General features: G+C 43.8%; 2 protein-coding genes across 4 annotated transcripts in view; one reads left to right on the forward strand and one right to left on the reverse strand.

The window, feature by feature from the left end:
- CEP192 (centrosomal protein 192) overlaps positions 1–2052 on the reverse strand; it is a 417077-nt gene extending 415025 nt beyond the window's left edge. The window contains 1 exon segment of the mRNA XM_073632810.1: positions 1736–2052. Coding sequence (XP_073488911.1) covers positions 1736–1846 — 111 coding nt within the window. The 5' untranslated portion in view covers positions 1847–2052.
- Positions 2053–10366: 8314 nt separating this feature from the next.
- The window catches only part of PTPN2 (protein tyrosine phosphatase non-receptor type 2), a 123603-nt gene continuing 113565 nt past the window's right edge, over positions 10367–20404 (forward strand). For all 3 annotated transcript variants that reach the window (XM_073631297.1, XM_073631298.1, XM_073631296.1), the window contains exon 1: positions 10367–10639. In XM_073631297.1, coding sequence (XP_073487398.1) covers positions 10382–10639 — 258 coding nt within the window. In that variant the 5' untranslated portion in view covers positions 10367–10381. The remainder of the gene's footprint in view (positions 10640–20404) is intronic.

Here is a 20404-nt window from a genome sequence, read left to right on the forward strand (position 1 = left end):
AGATTTAGACTTCGTGGTCAAACTTCCTGCATTTACATGTTGTTAAAAACTTGGCAGACTGCCAGAATTGTCTCTTTACACACAGAAGTTTATCCCTTTGATCTAAGAAGGAAGAGTTAGTTACAATGTTTTATGTAAAAAACTTGGCAGACTGCCCAGGTGTTTTCTTTTGACAGCTGACTGAGCAGATACATCTCTCCACTTGTTATATGAAAGAATCGGCAAACTCTGCAATAGAGATTGTCAGGTGGGCTGAGGCCCGGTTCACACTGATGCGAGTTCATAACGAATGATGCATCAAAAACACTTTAAATTTTGTATGTCATCACTAAAGTCATTGTTTTCAATGACGGTCGTTCACATACATGTGTTGCGATTCCTCTACGAATGTGATTAAAAAAAAGGGTCTTGTGCGAGTTCACTGCGTTGCGAATTTTGTCTCCATAGATATCAATGTAAATCGTTCTTGAATCGCATTGACGGTTCACATATGTGTGGATTTGTCACCTCCAGCTCCTCCTCCACACAAAAACCAGGAAGAGAACAGGAAGTTTGGGTTCCATTGGCCAGACAGAAATCGCAGTCACCTCCCAAAATGACAACTCATTCCAGTAGAATCGCAGTAAATTCGCAACAAACACGTAATGAATTCGCAAAGAAGATTCGCAACGCAATCGGATCAAAATCATGCTAAATTCACAACGCATCAGTGTGAACCGGGCCTTAATCAAGATCACAATATTTTTTTTTTTTTAACAATTGTGCAACTCTACAGCCAAGCACAAAAATATTTGAGCCCCCCCATACACATGAATAAATGTAAAAACAGTGTTCGGACATTTGCACAAGAAAAAAGCAGTTTGCAATACACATTACATATGGTTGCACGCGCCGGACTGAGAGGAATGTTTCAAGCTCCAGACCTCATCCGTAACACTAAACTGATGACCTACAGGGAGCTTTGATATGTCGTCTATGGAAAATACAGGGTAGTAAAATAAGTGAAGGCTGTCGCCATTTCACAGGAAATGTAAGGTTTGACATGTTAGGTATCTATTTACGCAGCGCAACCTCATCTTCTATATTTTTTCCAAAAAGTTGGGTCATTTGTGTGCCCCAAAATTAACTTCAGTGCATTTTTGTGGCATTATCGATATATTAACATTTAAACCCACACCATTTTATTCTCTAGGGTGTCTGCTTTCAGAAAAAAAATGTTTTTTTTGGGGGGGGGGTTTGTATTTTTCAGGCTTAAAATTATTTTTGTAATCATGAATGTAAAAAGAGCTCTGGCAGCGAGAAGGTTGGACCTCCAAGGTTGGTGTGAACCCATCTGGCAGATGTGAAAGATGTCACAAGGAGAGGACTTTGCACAGGACACAACACGGTTGACCCCACTCTGTTCAAGTCATTGAGAAAAGGTAGGCCAGGTGTGGAGCCTTCTTCCTTCTCAGTGTTCTCTGCACCCACCTATAGGATGACCAAGACAAGACAAGAGTGTTTTCTAGTGTAGATGTGACTGTAGTGTTCCTTTGGACTGTTTTGTAAACATCAGATGTGCCATCACTGGGGGGCAACGCATGGAGGGAGGACAGACCATGTGTGAGGGGTGGCAGAGTCTGATCACGTGCACACCACATGGGGCTTCACCCCCCATACAACACAGCATGCCAAGACTGCAATGCTGGAGGACCCCCATCTCCTGCCCCACGTGTTCCTGCTGCCACACACTCACTTTCACGCTCTGATCACTGGAGCAGGTCGCCATTCGTCTGCCATGGAAATCAAACGAGACATCGTGGATGAGATCCTTGTGATCAGCGGCGATGCTCCGGGCTACGAACATACCGGGAGCCGAGGAGTGACACTTCACTGGCTTCTAATACTCGGCCCCTGACGTCATACGTACACCCAAATTCCGAGCAAAAATAAAAAAAAAAAATAAAAAGCCCCGCCGCCCGCTCACCAAAAGACGCGCATGCGCGTCAACCCGGCGCCTTTTTTTACGTAGCCCGACCGTCACGTGATATTAGGGTGGCGTCACGTGCTTCAAGTTTTTTTTTTTTTTTTTTTTTTGTAGCTAAGAAATTAAGATTGTGAAATCAGTGTTGTTACAAAGTATCGCACAAATAATAGTAGGGAAACGCCTTCTTGTATAAACGGTTCCTGCAGAGAAAATCCTTTTTTATAGACGACATAACATTACTAAAAAAAAAATAGTGCCTGAAAACTGCTTCCCAGTAATATCAAAGGATGCTTTCACACTGGGGCGGTGAAAAAAGAACTGAAAGCAGCATCTTTGGGGCATGTTTGGCGAGCTCCAGGCTACTTCCACACGGGGCCGCCGATTTACCGTTATTCGGCCGTTAGCGGCTGGAAAAAGGGTTAAAACCGCCGGCATAGCGCCACTGCAGTGGGGCTATGCTGGCGGTTTAGCGGCGCTGCCCCATTGTTTTCAATGGAAAGAGGGGCTTTAGGAGCGGTGAATACACCACTCCTACAGCGCTGCAAAGATGCTGCTTGCAGGACTTTTTTGAGTGTCCTGCAAGCACACCGCCCCAGTGTGAAAGCACTCGGGCTTCCACACTGGAGACACAGGAGAGACTCTTTACAGGCGCTATTTTTAGCGCTGTAGCGCCTGTAAAGCGCCTCAGTGTGAAAGTAGCCTAAAGCGGAACTTCAGTCATTTTTTCATCTATCCATCTATTAAATATTCTGTGCTTGTTGTTTTAACTTTGGATAGTAAACCATTTTTTTTCTGCCAGTAAATACCTTAGACAGCTCACTTCCTGTCTTTTGTCTGGTCATTGGCCTAGGCTTATGACATCATGCACAGCTCTCTCTCGCTCTTATGAGAGTTTGTCAGGAAGGGAGCGGGGATGAGTCATAAGAGGGCCAATGAGAGCTGCAGAGTTGGAGGTGTGTCTCTGTGTAAATACAGGAAGTGAACAGGCAGCAGCTTCAGCTGCCCACAGTTAAAATTATTGCAGCCAGACTCAGTGGAGGGGGATTTCTGCAGCATATATAAATATATATGTATATATAAAATAATATGCAAAGTGGTCGGAGGGAAGCTTCAGAGTGGCAAAGATGTTTTTCTTGCTAATTATGTGAGCAGACTGCAGTGCCTCTTTAAAGTGTAAGTTCACCTTTACAGAAAAATCTGTAAGGTGAACTTACACAGGATCCCCACCTCCCCCCAGTCCCGCTGACCTGCATGGCGGCGATTGCCCGTTCTGAGCCCTGGTATAGCCGCCTCACGGCTCCGGCTCTTAGAAATCCTCTCAGCTTTCTCTCTTCTTCTTCCCCACTGAGAGAAGGGGCTATGCGGGTTCTGATTGGTCGGCGCCACCCATGTGACGATGCCGACCAATTAGAATGCTCCTAAACGTATCTCTTGATGGGGTACGTTTAGGAGATTAAGCTGTGGGGATTTCTAAGCCCCGGAGCCATGAGGCGGCTATACCAGGGCTCAGAACGGGTGATCACCGCCATGCAGGTCAGCAGGACTAGAGGGGGGCGAGGTGGGGGTCCTGTGTAAGTTCACCTTACAGGTTTTTCTGTAAAGGTGAACTTACCCTTTAAAAAAACACCTTTAAAAGCGCCCCTTTCCATTGAAATGAATAGGAGGTGCTTCAAAAGCACATGAAAAGCACTTCAAAAGCGCCGCAAAATGGTTCCTTTGAACCACATGACCTTAAAATAAAAAGAAAAGCGCACCGCTAACGACCCAAAAGCGCTTGAAAAGCGCCCAGCATTTTATGAGCAGTTTTCAAGCAGCTCAGTATGAAAGGGGTCTAAGGCAAGTCACAAATGGTGCAAATTTCCTTCCAAGAAATGTGCACGATTCCCCCATCAACGCACACAGGGGAATCCCTCCTGCCAAGGAATTGTCTGCTCCCAGCAGAGACAGAACCCCCTCACTGGGAGCAGACAATATACCAGCCACTAGTGATAATCGCAAGTGAAACTGGCAGGCTGGTTGTTTCCAAGTTGATCGATCAATCATCTTGGTACATTCAGCCTGCTCATACATGGTTCAGATTGTCTATGGCCGGCCTAAGGCCCTTTGCACACTTTGCCGTGAATGAGGCCTTTAGCAATTACATGCGGAAGACGTAGGAGGGGTTCCCAAAGGTTAGGGTGGCAGCCCCATTGTAAGTATTGGGAGGCTAACAGCTCCCATGGCTAGCAGCTGCGGAAGAATGTCTACATCCAAGGGTGATCATTTGAAGGTAATTCACTCCTAGAACGATTATTATTATTATACAGGATTGATATAGTGCCGACAGTTTGAGCAGCGCTTTATGATATAAAGGGGAACAGTACAATTACAACACATAAGAAATAGGAGGGCCCTGCTCGTGGAGCTTACAATCTAAAAGGATTACATGTGGGCAGCCATGATTAGCTGCAGGAGCTATTAGCCTTCTAGTGCTTTTAATGGGACTGCCACCCTAACCATTGGGAACCCCTGCTCAGTGTCCCGCATATAATTGCTAACGGTCCTATTCCCGAGAGTGCATGGGGCCTAACTCCATTCATGATAATAATAGCATAGTAACACTTACATTTAAAAAGCTGAGAACCGGCAAGAATCCACAAGTGCCAAACTTGTTCCTTAACTGCGTCACTTCTGGTATGCCTCCACTCACGCCCTACGTGTTACGTCACACCCACATGACACTACGAGAGCATTCTCCTTTCTTTAGACATGCCCATTGGGAGAGTATCGCAGAGGATCCCCCAGGAAGAACAGAGACCCAGTACCATTACAAGAGTGAGCAGAGCATTGGAGACATCTATAGAAGGACCCCTAGAGGTAACCACATGATATTACACCATCTGTGAGAGATTACATCTTATGCTAAGGTTAGAGGCCAGAGAGTAGGAGGTGACACAGGAAGAAAGATATATTGTCACCCATACTATGAACTGTCACAACTGGTGAAGGGATAGATCACACCTAGCTATGCAGAATTGAAGGACTTTTATATAAGGAATATTCATATTCATGGACATAGTTAACCTCTTTTGATGTGTGGATCACTTGGTGTCCATCCTTGAGACACACGGATGCATTAACTGTTTATTATAGGCTTAACTGTAGGTAAAATCACCACCGGGCTTTACTCTTGCTTTAACCCCTAACCTTAGAAAAATATATTAAATAATAATAATTATTATTATTAAATAATAATAATAATAATAATATTAATAATAAACACCCAAACCCCCCCAAAAATAATATCAATAAAAAGAATTAAAAAAATACCAACCCAATCGATCTCTTCATTCCTCCCAAGACCTCCTGCTCTCTAGCTCCCTCGTCACCTCCTCCCATGCTCGCCTCCACGACTTTTCACAAGCCTCTGTCATTCTCTGGAACTCCCTACCTCAATCTGTCTGAATATCTCCTACTCTGCTTGCTTTTAGGCGATCACTGAAAACCCTTCTCCTCAGAGAAGCCTATTCTGCCCCCGCCTAACAACTGTACATTTAAGCTGGATACACACTATACAATTTTCTGTAGACTTTTTTCCTTCGGATTTACCAAAAACCTATAATATGAGGTAAATCCTTAAAGGGTAACTCCATTTTCATGGGGAAAAAAAATAGCAAATAAAGAAAAAATAATATAGCACATATAATTGCGACATTAATCATATTGTAATTGAATGCTATTAAAAATCACCTTTCCTTTTCAATCTGCAGCCACTGTAATTTTCTAAAAAATGCATTGCAATATGGCTACCTGGAGTTGTTCTGTACACAGAGTTTACTGACCACTCCCCAGAAACATCATTTCCTGCTTGTTTGATTGGCTCACCAATTATCCCAGAAATCTGCCTAAGATACAAGTCAGGTTTCAGGCATCTCCTACAACAAAAATGTAATTTTTGGGGAGATACTTTCAATAGGAACACGTCTAAAGGGATGAAGGCCCAACAGATTTCCTCATTAGTGCCTTGCAGCTGCACACCCGACAGTTAATTATGAAACCACTCCCATTAGACCCACTCAGTACAGAGGCAGAGACAAACACACATGGATCGCTTCAGAATAACAAAAGGTAGGTACATCGATCACCCAGAGGGGAATGTTTTTTTCTCAACAAAAGTGGAGTTACGCTTTAAGGCCCCTTTCACACTGGGGCGGTGCGGGCGTCGGCGGTAAAATGGCGCTATTTTTAGCGCCGCTTTACCGTCGTTTTAGCGGCAGTATTCGGCCGCTAGTGGGGCGGTTTTAACCCCCACTAGCAGCCAAAAAAGGGTTAAAACCGCTCGCAAAGCGCCGCGACAGAGGCACTATGCTAGCGGTATAGCCCTGTTGCCCCATTGATTTCAATGGGCAGGAGCGGTTTAGGAGCGGTGAATACATCGCTCCTTCACCGCTCCAAAGATGCTGTTTGCAGGAGTTTTTTTTTCTCTCCTGCCAGCGCACTGCTTCAGTGTGAAAGCCCTCAGGGCTTTCACACTGGGGAAACAGCAGCGACAGTTTCAGGTCGGTTTGCAGGCACTATTTTTAGCGCAATAGTGCCTGCAAACCACCCCAGTGGTTAGGGGCCTAAGAGTTTAAATTTGTATGCAATTAGGCAGACCCTTGCTCTACATGGTTTTGGTGAATCTAAAAGGAAATCAGACAACAAAAGTTGTATAGTGTGTATGGGGTCTTACTTTCTCCATCAGATCGTCACCCACAGTTATTACCTTTTGTATCAGATTGTAATGAGCAGGGCCCTCTGATTCCTCCTGTATTGAATTGGATTGTAACTGTACTTTCTGCCCTCATGTTTTAAAACGCTGCGCAAACTGTTGGCTCTATATAACTCCTGATTAATAATAAAGATAATTTATTATTATTTATATTAATAATAATAATAATAATAATAATAACAATGTTTATTTTGTGTTAGGGTGTTTAGTTATTTATTATTGTTATTTTTTTTTGTAAGGGGTTAAGGTTAGGGATTCATTATTTAATATGGTGGCCTGTAGGATGTGTTCACATTGCCATCTCTACAATGCAGCATATTTAACTCACTTCTGTGTCAAGTGCAGCTATGAAGTTTGCAGCATGGTAGCTTAAAATTCCCACTGGAATAAAAAAATAATCTCCCTGGGGCATGAAAAATAGGCGTGCAGGAGGCAGCAGTATAGGCTCCTCAAGCGCCTGTAAACTGGCTTTCAACTGTGTTTTTTTAAAGTGATCCAGCACAAATTGCATTTCAGTGGTCAGTACAGCCTGACACCCTTATGAAAATAACAATAACAATAAGCTGCTGACACACAAACAAACCAAGTCTAATCAGAAATTATAAAAAATAAGTGTAGCGCTGGATAGTGACTGAGTGAATAAAAATATATACACCCAGAACACCTATATCACGGAAGTGAAATAAATGAACAGAGAAAACTGTGAGCAAACAAATGCACATAAAGCATAGCATCAAAATGAACTCTAAAAATGCTGTGAAATAATAGCAATGCACACAGGATCAAAAGGACCAAATGTCCACATATAAAGTGTCTAATATTGGGAAAACTTTCTCTTCTATCTTCACCAAAGTAGAAAGTGCTTCAAACAGACATTCTGATAAAAGAATGGGTACTCTTGCCAGATCAGGTGGATGCACATACCATACGGCAGTGCGTCTATAAGGCTTTTAGGGTACTGGGTCCCTAGTGGTGTGATGATGCCAGACCAGATGGTATCCTACGTGCCACAGACTCCAATCCAATCCAATCGAGATTGGGCAATGGTTCTAAACGAAAGTTCCAAAGTGGTCGGCAACCAAACTATTCCATGAATGGTGGTGGTCCAAAGGTGGTCATCAGTGCTCAAGCATGAGGAAAAAGGAGAAAAAGGGAACTCCACATGGCGTAGATCAACCAAAATAGGTTTATTGGAGGTAGAACACCATATAGTATAAAAGTGATCACAAAAGCATAAAAATAGGCAATGTGGGAAGCAGGAACCAGCACTTCCATTGCACTATCCATTGTACTATCCAGCGCTACACTTATTTTTTATAATCGTCGTCCGTGTTGTACGTCACCACGTTCTCACGTTCTGAATTTATGGCCAACATTTGTGTGACCGTGTGTATGCAAGACAAGTTCGAGCCAACATCCTTTGAACAAAAATCCACGGTTTTGTTGTCAGAAAATCCGATCGTGTGTATGCGGCATTAGATTGTCTGTCTACCTTGACAGGTTATAGGGGAGGAAAGCTCAAACTTGTGCCCGAACCTGCCTGAGCTCATCCCTGCTGATCACTTGTGCATCACCATGGCATGTGCAGATCAAACACAGGCTAAGATGGCAGCTTCTTTGGCTGTATAGGATAGAAAGGTTTCGTTTGGCTTTCAAAGCACCCTGAAATAGCCTAACTAAACATAAAAAAAATTTTGTATTGGAGAGTGAAGAGAGTTCATATTTATTTATTTATTTATTTTTTTGTGCTATCTGCTTCCTCACTGGAGAGATTAAAATGTTTGTAACCCTAAATAAAAAGATAAATGCTGTTCCCTTATAGCAGGTTAAACAGCACAGTGCTTGTGCTGTGTAACCTGCCCCTCTCTAAACTGTAAAATACCTGGCTGATCCTGCTTGGTTCTGCCTTCCCCTCTGTAAACTGACCCCAGTGTATGATGGCTGCTGAGCCCTGACACCGTGGTCAGTTTACATGCCTCTGTCATCCGCAGCTCTCCTCTGTCCTCCTCTCCCCCTCCTCCCTGCCTGTCAGCTTCTGTGTTTGTGTGAGCTGTCTCCCCACCCTTTCCGCCCTCCCCTCCCGCCTCTATTAGTATACAAGTTTAAAAAATATCACTGCCAGACCCTCGCTTGTATACAGCAATAACACACAGTGTAAGTTTTTTTAAAAAACAAAGACTCTAAATACCTTTTTCACATATCTTCAGGCCAGTCACAAGACCCTCGGATGTTCTATTTCTCTGATCCAGGGCTACAGCGGGAGGGGCTGAGCCGCCAGTCACGTGAACTCCCTGGCTGATGTGAAAGGGAGATCTCGGCTCTTCCCGCTGTAGCCCTGGATCGGAGTAGGAGAGCGGCCAGGAGTCACTTGACCGGCCTGAAGATAACAGAAAAAAGGGTATTTAGAGGCTCTGTTTTAAAAAAAACACTTTCAGAGTGCGTTATTGCTGCATACAAGAGAGGGGCTGCCAGTGAATCTACCTATTTGGGTTGCAACCACTTTAACATTTCTCAGTTTGTCCTGGTCATCAATGTCACCGGAAATTGAAAGTGAAGGAAGAACCCAAATTTTGAGTTGTCACCAGAACACGTATAGATAGGAAATCTTTCAAAGGGTACACTTACTACAATGACAATGTCTAAGAGGAGATTTACCTAAGGTTGTTCCCTCACTTCTTGTTTTGTTTACAGGACAGGAGGTGATGGGAAATCTCCTAAATGGGACAAACATGCCAAAAGCTGGTCGTACACTCTATAATCTGATTATGCAACCTTCTTTAGATCTACCATCAACTATGTAGTACAAGGGCCTACCTAATTTTATACAGATGAAATGTTTAGGTGTGTCCTCCTATTGCATAGTTTTGGTAACTTACCATACAATCAGATTGTATAGCGTTTGTCCAGCTTTAAAGACATTGTACAATCCAATTCTATTGTGTTATGGCCAGCTTTAGCTATACATTTAAGCCTGGTACACACAATGAGATTATAGGACGAATGGTCTCCTGTTTTGTTTTGCATGCTAGTCTCATATCTAAATGAGGTTACTAAAGTTACAAAAATTCTCATACGACAGAATAAACATTCAGAAGTAATGTGACGTATTGTATTTTCTCTGAAAACTGTACTGATTACATGAAAATTGTTTGATCTGGTATTTTACGAGAAAAATGTTTGCGCTTGTCCTATTAGATAATTTCACAGAAAACTTGTCCTGATCATCTCTCCAAAGCTGTGTACTACCGATTATGATATGATCACTTAAAAAGCGGTATTTTTCTTATGATTTTCTGATCGTGTGTACTAGGCTTTATTATAAAAGTTTGACAAGAACACAGTGATGACTAATGAATGGATGTCACACAAACCTGGCCAATCTACATGCCTAGGTCTAGGCATCTTTCTGCACTCACTACCACTTTGGTTCCCCTAAATTCACCAATTCAACATCAGTCATGAGCAGTACCCAACTATGCCCACATCAACCATGGCCGCCCTTTACCGCTGCCCTTACTTTAGCCCTTATTCACGTACTACAGGGGATCTCCAAATGGGAGGAGCAACAACAATGGGCTAGGACTATCTGTCAAAACTCGCTGTTTATTGGCTGCTCGGCTACAGTGCCGGTTGCCAAAGGCAGGTTGAGCGAATAATGCGGAGAGATGGGCGTGTCGCTAACCGGAAGAGGGTGTGGCTTGGGAGGCCGGTGCTTCTGTTGCTGTCGCAGATCAGGGCCGGAGCTGGTTTCCTCTTCTCTTCTCGTAAACAGCGCTGCGGTGTGCCAAGAGTGCCCGAGGAGCGATGCGGCCGAGCGGAGAGCTGTGAGAGCGGAGTTCCTTAGAGAGAAGCCGGACATTGGAGACATGGAGAACGAGTTCAAGAGCATAGACGAGGAGAACCGCTGGAGTCCGCTTTATGGAGTGAGTATGGACTGTGTGTGTGTATACATTACTGGCAGTGTGTGTCCTCATCTCTCCCTGTACAAGGCAGGCCAGCCCTGTCACTCTTCATCTCATTATTCATGTTTAATCATGTCCAATATCAAGGCTGAGAGATCGTTGTGACAACTTGTCATGGGCACTAGCTCAACTATTCCAGGGAAGTGCTTTTCCTTGTCGGGGCCCATTAAAGACACCTAATAATTACTGGTGATTGTTTTCTGGGTTTGACAAGCCATACCATTACGTACATCGTGATGTTGGGTGGAGTAGTCACACTGTACACAGGATTCCAGCACAATCCACATCTGTATGTGATCACTGAAACCAGAATGTACCCTGGTGTAATCCTAGATGTAACTCTCAATCACTGAAATCAGAGGGGACCCTGGCATAAGCTAGATCTTAACCCCCCCCCCCCCCCCCCCCCGATCGCTGGGGATCCTGGCATAAGCTAGATCTCAAACCCCCCGATCGCTGGGGATCCTGGCATAAGCTAGATCTCAAACCCCCCGATCGCTGGGGATCCTGGCATAAGCTAGATCTCAAACCCCCCGATCGCTGGGGATCCTGGCATAAGCTAGATCTCAAACCCCCTGATCGCTGGGGACCCTGGCATGATCTAGATCTTAAACCCCCCCCCCCCCGATCGCTGGGGACCCTGGCATGATCTAGACCTCAAACCCCCCCCGATCGCTGGGGACCCTGGCATGATCTAGATCTCAACCCCCCCCCCGATCGCTGGGGACCCTGGCATGATCTAGATCTCAACCCCCCCCCCCCCCGATCGCTGGGGACACTGGCATGATCTAGATCTCAAACCCCCCCTGATCGCTGGGGACCCTGGCATGATCTAGATCTCAAACCCCCCCTGATCGCTGGGGACCCTGGCATGATCTAGATCTCAACCCCCCCCGATCGCTGGGGACCCTGGCATGATCTAGATCTCAACCCCCCCCGATCGCTGGGGACCCTGGCATGATCTAGATCTCAACCCCCCGATCGCTGGGGACCCTGGCATGATCTAGATCCTAACCCCCCCCCCATCGCTGGGGACCCTGGCATGATCTAGATCTCAACCCCCCCCCCCCGATCGCTGGGGACCCTGGCATGATCTAGATCTCAACCCCCCCCGATCGCTGGGGACCCTTGCATGATCTAGATCTCAACCCCCCCCCCGATCGCTGGAATCGCTGGAGACCCTGGCATGATCTAGATCTCAACCCCCCCCCCCCAATCGCTGGGGACCCTGGCATGATCTAGATCTCAACCCCCCCGATCGCTGGGGACCCTGGCATGATCTAGCCCTGGATCACTGAAAGCCGAGAGGACTGTAGCATAATCTAGAGCTGAACCCAATCACTTAAATCCGCTGCGTAATCTAGATAAAAAAACCCTATCCCTGGAATCATAAGGGCCCTAGATGCAGGACTGATCCTCTGTTCCTGACTGCAGGTAACCTCTGGATGTGCGGATACGTGTGAACAGCGGTGGATAGCCATGTTTCCTGTCAGCCTGTTATTGGACGGTACAGACTTTCTGGCTGTAGCTGTTTTCACACGCCTGTGATCTTGCCACAGGAATCCTCTGACAGCCCTAATCGCTTAATGTAATTATAAATGCGGTCTTTAATCTTATTAAATCTGTAGCTTTTAGTAAAAGAATATCCATGAAGCTATGGAGGTTCTTGTTCAGGCACTTAATGTTATGGGGTGACTACTGTGTCCCATTTGTGCTCTTGCCTTGTCATCCTGTCTAATGCACCCTTGGTTGAGACTACAAGCGGTTGTGCAGACACATGTTGCGCAGGCATGGTCCACCATTTTCAATATAAGGAGCCATTCCAGAGCACTAATGTGCAGGTAGAAAGGAAGTTGCTGGAGGAGCTCAGCAGCTGTGATATGGGATACCCTGGAACAGGTATTTCATATTTAAAAAAAAAAAAAAGAGGGGAACCATGGCAATTGTTATGCCCTGTGCTTTAGCAAATTAAACGTCCTACCGTTAAGATTTAGATTCAAAACAAAGCTCCCTGGGGTGAGCACACTTTCAGGCACAAATACCAGTCCAGTGATGTAAATTGCACCAATAAACACAGCACTGTTTGTCACTACAAGTCCTGTTAGGGCTTTTTCACAAAAGTGAACTTCTGCCAGGGGATCCTCCTTCTCACTGAAGGATCATTCCACTGATCCCCCGCTGAGCAGGCAGATGACGAGTCCTTGTCCGCTTCTCCTATGCAGAGCAAACACTGGCACAGCCTGCTTTCCTCTATTGGCGGTCAGTTGGTAACGGGCCGACTGTCTGTTTACATATGATGGTCATTCGATCTGCCAGAGAGATAGGGAATCGATTCCATCCATCTGTTTTTAGCAGATAGGATCAGATGTCGATGGGTGTAAATGGACACATGTCCGTTTACATCCGCTGCTCCATAGAGGGCAATGAATGGTCCGATCGGGTTCGCCTAAAAAAAACTACACGTGGACCGGATCGGTCTGCCTGTGTGAAAAGGGCCTTACAGGTGCTTTACATTTTTCCACAAAATAAACTGGGCAAAAACTCCAAAACAATATCCTAGTAGTTTCCTGGCACTAACTAACTACACAAATTTTATGTCCTAACTAGCAGGCTGAACACATACAATTAGTCGCCACATAATTTTACAGGTTCCACCAAACTTTACAGCTCTCACAGACATGACTTGTCTGTTCCCCCTGGCTCTAGAGCACTGACTGAGTTCCAGGTGATCCTAAATTGCCAAATGTGTTAGTGGTAAAATCCCAGCTGGATAAAGAATCGGAGATCTCTAAAGGTTTACGAGAGGAGCCTGGGAAATGTGTTAACCTTGACTACACACTTCTGGATCATGAAAGAACCATGCCACTGGACAGCCAACAAGGTGTCCACATCACATAGGCAGTGATGCGGATACCTGAAGAAGGACCTTGCCGGATACAAAAGATAGGCAGAAGATAAAACTGTGACTGGAGTATCTGATGACCATGGCATTAGGTAACTAAAAAGAGAACTTTTGTTTTATGCTATTGATTAGTTAGAGGCGGTGGGAGGGGGTTCTTGTGTTTTCCAGAGTTGGACTTTAAATTTTTGGCTAAATAGTTCAAAGTTCCATATCTATAAAGGATGCCTCAAGTTAGAGAAATATGTTGCCTGCCATTGATGGCTTTCTTGTGTACTGTGGCTTTTATACTTTGTTACTGATCTGGAACAAGCGTATTTCAACCAAAGTCAGACGTTATTTGCAACCTGTTCTGGATTGGTGACTTGGAAAGCTTTGAAGAGTATATTTATATATTTTTTAGCATTTCCTAGCACGAGAACTGTACTTGTCTGCTGATTGTTCTTTGCTCTCAGGTGGGGGGGTTTCCATGCTATAAGGAGTAAATGGATTCATGTGTTTATAGTAATCCCATGAAAGCTGTGAAGCGGAATATTTACCATGTTGCATTGCAGTTGTCTATTCAAAGCAGTCTCTTTGTTCATCCAGATCTTTGCCATATTGGCAAATTGAATGGTGCTGTATAAGAAGGCATTGTCATCTTTGAGCCAGATCAGTGCCATTTTACAAAGGGTTTGAGATAGCCATGCCGTCATAGTTACTTGTTACAGGTGAATGACTTGTGACATTTCAAACACAAAGGCAGCTCTGTTTCTCATTCAGAAATGAGGTGACTTTTTTTATTTGTACATTCTTTATGAATATTTTAAATTGTAAAATGATAAGTAATACAAGTGGAAAATACTGAACAAATATAAAAGGGACATTTTATTGTATTAGTGTGTTTCTCTAAAAATTTGTATTTTACATACAACCAAAATATATACCTGGATTTTTTTTTTTTTTTTCTTATCAGCATGTCATCCCTGTACAACATCACTAAGGGCTCATTCACACTAATGTGCTGTGATATGGTCTTTTTTAACACGACACCCTGGGGTTGATTTACTAGAACCGGAAAGTGCAAAATCTAGGGCAGCTTTGCATACTAGCCAATCGGGTTTTAACTTCAGCTAGTTCAATTAAGCTTTGACATAAAAAAGTGATTGGTTTTATACAGAGCTGCACCAGATTTTGCACTCCAGTTTTAGTAGATCAACCCCACAGTTAGGTTGGTTGGTGCGATGGGGTGGAGGAGAGCACAACTAGAGAACTGACCATGCTTTACTCTTATGCCTAGTGTGGTCAGGTTTTAATTGGAGAGCAGAGGGACTGGCAGAAACACCAGGGATTTCACACAAAGGAAGTAATACAAAGAGAATAGGATACTTGTTCATACATAGTATAGTAGTCACATACCAGGGATATGGAATGTTAACTTAACATACTCTTTAACTATTTATGTTGTATGCATGTTACTGTAATCAAGTCAGATGCTTAAAGTATTGGTTTAAAAGTCATGTAAGATTTCTGAATATCACCAGTTTATAATGTTTGATGCTATTTACCGATGCAGATCTGTAAGGGTGTCTACCATTTAAGAGGCTAAAAAAATCCCTCTTGTAATTACTTGATACTCCATGCCAGGAAACCTATAATTTCTTCTAATCCTTTGCAGGCTCTTCAGCGTCCTGCTCATAAACAATAACATAGCCCGTGTGAATTAAATTAGTCATCAAGGCTATGTGATCGCTTGCTTTGGTAGTTCTTTTGTAATAGTAATGCATTAATGAGAAATAGTTGGCAGTAACAAAAGGTTTCCCAGGCCTTGTCACATCATCATTATATTGCTAATCTAGTTGTATTTGGCAAATATGCTATACATTATAAATAGTGGTACCTGTGAACTTGTACTGACAGCTAAAAATTTCTAGTGAACAAGAAATTGAATTAGTAAGTACTGTATGTATTTTAAAGCAGATCTCCAGGAAAATGCATACATGTGAACTATGTTATTTTCCAAAGGATTTGTCATTTTGTTCAGCCAACCTTATACCTGATACCTCTGTTTTAAAAAGACATCGCCCTCTTTTATTTATATATATATATATATATATATATATATATATATATATAATATTCATTCGTTCATTCATATATTCTGCAAACTACAATGCAGAGAGGTCAAGGGCCTGCCTGCACTTTCTTTCAGGAGTATCTGGTTCACATAACTGAACAGAATTGCAGTTGTTCTGGCAAAATGTGTGTCTAGCCATAATTTGCGCAGGTAATTGCTTGCTGTGTGACCAGTCCTAAATAGCTGTGGCTGCCGACAGCCCATCTTTGAACTGTGCGCTGCTATCCATGCAAAGCTGTCAATTCTAGCTGCAGGAATTGGTAAATTCTTGCTGCTGGGATTCGCAGAGTGTCTAAACACCCCTGCGAATGCATCCTAACATGCAATTGGTAAAGAAAAAAGTTGTGATAGCGCTGCCGAATAGAGAGCAATCAACTGAAAAAACAAAAAACAGTGACTTTCATAAATATTGGGTAACAATAAACTCCTGTGCTACAAAATTGCTATATAATCAGAAAAATACACAACACACATTATAGGTAAATAAAGTCCCAACAGTCCACACATCTAGTACATCTCAATATTTCAATTTGTGCTCTACCATATAACGAGTGCTCCGTCACTAGGTGAAATACTTGCTTGCCTCAGGACAAGACCCTCAAAAGTGCACGATGGTAAGCACAGCACAATGGTAATCAATCCTGTATACCAGATAGTGGGTCCTCTGCTTGCTTCCTTATCTGATGATGGAACTTCCCCAGCTGGGATGACTCCACAGGACTCAGAATAAGCCTAGGTTCACATTGATGTGATTTGGCATGTCAAATGGGCGGCTATTGCTGGCAATGGCACTGTCCGAATCGGTATGACGCCGCATTTGTGGTGCTGCACAGATTTCCAAAAGTACTTTCTGTACTATTGGCGACTTTGGGTGTGATTTTAATAGACATCTGTGCAGGAACCCACACAGATGTCTCTAAAATCGCCCCTGAAGTCGGACTGACATGCGAGAATGAATTTGTGCGAATTCAGCTGAGCTTGCACAATTTCAATCGCGCAGCAGTGTGAACCTAGGCTAAAAGAAATAATCGTGCAGTATTGTGGTTAAAATGCATAAGAGCATACCAGCCAAGCTTATGGGGATGCACTCACATTTATTCAGTTAAAAACAAGCAATATGATGCAACAGAGTCTCACAGCATCCAGATCAAGTAATGATGAATGCTGCCTGGCTCCCCCTTTACGTGTTACACCGCTCTCCCATGGGGGCTTCTTTAGAAGGTGACTAAGAAGACACATGGGAGAGTGGTGTAATGCGTAAAGGGGGAGCCAGGCGGTGTGCATCATTACTTGATCTGGATGCTGCAAGACCCTGTTAAGCAATATGATACAACAGAGTAACAGGGTTGACATGCCAAATCACATCAATGTGAACCTAGGCTTATTCTGAGAGTCCTTTGGAGTCATCCCAGATGGGAAAGTTCCATCATCAGATGAGGAAATTAGCAGAGGACCCACTATCTGGTATACAGGATTGATTACCAATTGTGCTGTGTTGGCACTTTTAAGGGGCTTGTCCTGAGGCGAGTGAGTATTTCCCCTAGTGACGGAGCACATATTGAAATATGAAGATGCACAAGATGTGTGGACTGTTGGGACTTTATTTACCTATAATGTGTTTATGTATTTTTCTAATTGTATAGCAACACAACATCTTTATTTTCTAACAACATATATAAGCATGTGAAGGCAGAAACCATCTGCTCTTTTGCTCCACAAAATGCCACTGTAGTTTCTCCCAATAGATGGGAGGATCCAAAAAAAATCTTTTTCGTTCCATACAAATTTTCTGAAAAAATGTTAGGTTGTTTTCTCTCCAGGTCAGATGTTCTTCATCCATAGGAATAGCATGAATGGGGAAAATTCCACATTAAATTAGTACTAGAGTCTCATTTTTAAAAGGGGGGGGGGGGGGGGGACAAACCTGTCATACTTGCCTGCTCTGTGCAAAGCCTGGATCCTCCTCTTTTTGGGTCCCTCTATGGTTCCCGAGCTGCGGCTGTGTGTGTCCCCATTCAGACACAGAGCCGCAGTCCCTTCCTCCCTTCCTTCCTCCCTCCCTCCCTCCCTCCCTCCCTTCCTTCCTTCCTTCCTTCCTTCCTTCCTTCCTTCCTTCCTTCCTTCCTTCCTTCCTTCCTTCCTTCCTTCCTTCCTTCCTTCCTTCCTTCCTTCCTTCCTTCCTTCCTTCCTTCCTTCCTTCCTTCTCCAGTAAATAAATAAAATATTTTTTTGTTAACTGAAAAAAAAAATGTTCTACACCCATTATTGTAGTGGATTGCGGGTACAATAATTCGGCCACTGTAGACTTCTTGAGGAGGTATCCATGGACTAAGGGCTGGTTCACACACTTTGTTCCAAGTGTGTGTGTGTGTGTGTGTGGTTTTCTTTCTCCTTTTTTTTTTTTTTTTTTTAAATCTGCCTCAAACACATGCACAGTGTTTTCCATGTATTCCAATGGCCCTAGTTCACAACAGTGCGGTCAGTTCCAGTGTAGTCAACAAAAGTAGAACTAGCTGTATTTTATTTTTTTTGCTTTCTCTCTGGAATGCGCTATGTCCAGATTTTTCAAGTGTCAAAATAAGAGGAAGAAAACTGCACTGGAATGCATTGAAAACATATCCAAAAACATGTAAATACATCTGGATTGCAGAAATTGTGAGAACCAGCCCTTAAATCACCGTGATGACACCACACTTGTGAATAATTGACAGTCACAGTGATATATGGGACTTTGTCTCATCATTCGCATATCAGTGTGAATGAATGATGCAGCTGTGTGGGTAGAGCCACGTACAGCTGTGCCAAGTTCTTAAATAAATGGGAACCTGTGGGGAGAAGCACTCTGCGATTCAGGTAATTGGGGGTGGGGTCAACATGAAACGTGCTATAAATGGTGGACTTGGCCTTTAGGAAATTATTGCTAAATAAAATGGGTGCATACAAAAACTTTTAAAAAATTTTGGTCTGGTAATGAAAGTGTAGCTACACCCTCCCATCCTTTAGGCTGGGTTCACACTGATGCCGGATACAGCTCGCAGCAGGGGTCTGGTGCGTCCCTGTTCTCCGTTTCATGGACGAGTCCGGGCCGAATCTTTGCCTGAATTCGGGCCTGAAACGGAGCCAAAGACGCACGGGACTCCTGTGAAAGCTGCTTCGCAGCCGCCACGGAGATGTGCGAACCGACTCCATAGAGAGCCGGTCACACTCTCCTGTCCTGCGAATTGGATGTGGAGAGAGCTGGATCCAATTTGCACTAGTGTGAATCCAGCTGTACAGCCAAGAAAGCTACCATCTTGTCTGATCTGCATTTGCCTTGGTGTTGGACATGTGATCATTTATAACACCAGTCATTTGATGAGAACACTTTTTCACATGGAGCGGACTCCGCCAGCTCAGCAGGGAATCTGTCAGCTGATCCCTGCTGAGTAGGCGGGTGGTTTGCCTGTGTCGACACAGCCGCTCTACTCTATGGGTGGTCGGATGTTAACGGACCGCCTGTTTACACCTGTTGGCCATCCAGTCCACTAGACGCATGGGGAACTGATTCAACTTTGGACACATAAAGTTACATAATTCTCAGCCCATTGATTTCAGTGGCACCCGTTCCCATCTTTGCGATTCTGAAAATCAGTGACTTTGATAGGGCACCCACACTACTTTGATGCGAATTTGATCCAGAGTGTAAAGTTGGATCAAAGCTACACTCAGTCGCATCAAAGTCGCACTCTAGCCTTGGGCTACGTTTCCACTAGTGCGTCTCCAAAGCTGTGCAGCTTTGATCCAATTTTACACTCTGGATCAAAGTTGCATAAAAGTAGTGCAGGCACCTTTTCAAAGACGTTGATTTTCAAAGTCGCATAGATAGGAACGTTTGCCATTTGAAATCAAATGGCTGTAACTTTGTGATGCGGCTTTGTGTCCAAAGTCACATGACAAGTTGCATTAGTGGAAACAGAGCCTTAAACTCATTGCTTACATTTTAATGAGCAATAGAAATCAATCTGTATCCTTCCAAACATTTTTAAAAATGTTCCTTTGTACCTTTTTATTCCCCAGCTCCCTCCGTAATTCACAGCAGTTGGGCTTGTGCCACACCATGCACTCAGTGCCCATCACAGTGTGACACCATACATACTAGCTCATTATGAAATACCTTAGAACGAGGCGCCGGTACCCACGCCGAGGGAGCTGGCATGTTGCCTCGGCGTGTCTTCCGGGTATCACGGCTCTGGCTCTGTGAGTGGCCAAAGCTGCGATACGTCACTCCCGCGCATGCGCACTGGAGTCGTTTTCCCGGCAAGGTCTGCCAGTTCTGCCGGACCTTCAGCTGGGCCTTAACAGCGCATGCGCCGCATGATGTCTGCGGCTGCATGAAAAGTAAATATCTCCTAAAGTGTACAGGTTTAGGAGATATTAATTTTACCTACAGGTAAGCCTTATAGGCTTACTTGTAGGTAAAAGTTCAAAAAAAGACTATACAAGCACTTTAAGATGCAATCTGTGTCTCAATTTCGAAAGCTTTCCTCTTACATGTTACTTTCCAAAAAAAAAAAGATAATCTATGAAAAAAAATAAAAAAAATAAAGAGTAATTATACTAGTCTATTTCGGTATCCTGTTCATAAACAACATAGCCCGTGTGAATTAAAAAGATTAGTCTTTTGGGTATGTGAATGTTTGCTTTGGCAATTCCCTTGATGGTAATGCATTCA

This window comes from Aquarana catesbeiana, linkage group LG05 (assembly GCF_042186555.1).
Source record: "Aquarana catesbeiana isolate 2022-GZ linkage group LG05, ASM4218655v1, whole genome shotgun sequence".
Classification (NCBI taxonomy): domain Eukaryota; kingdom Metazoa; phylum Chordata; class Amphibia; order Anura; family Ranidae; genus Aquarana; species Aquarana catesbeiana.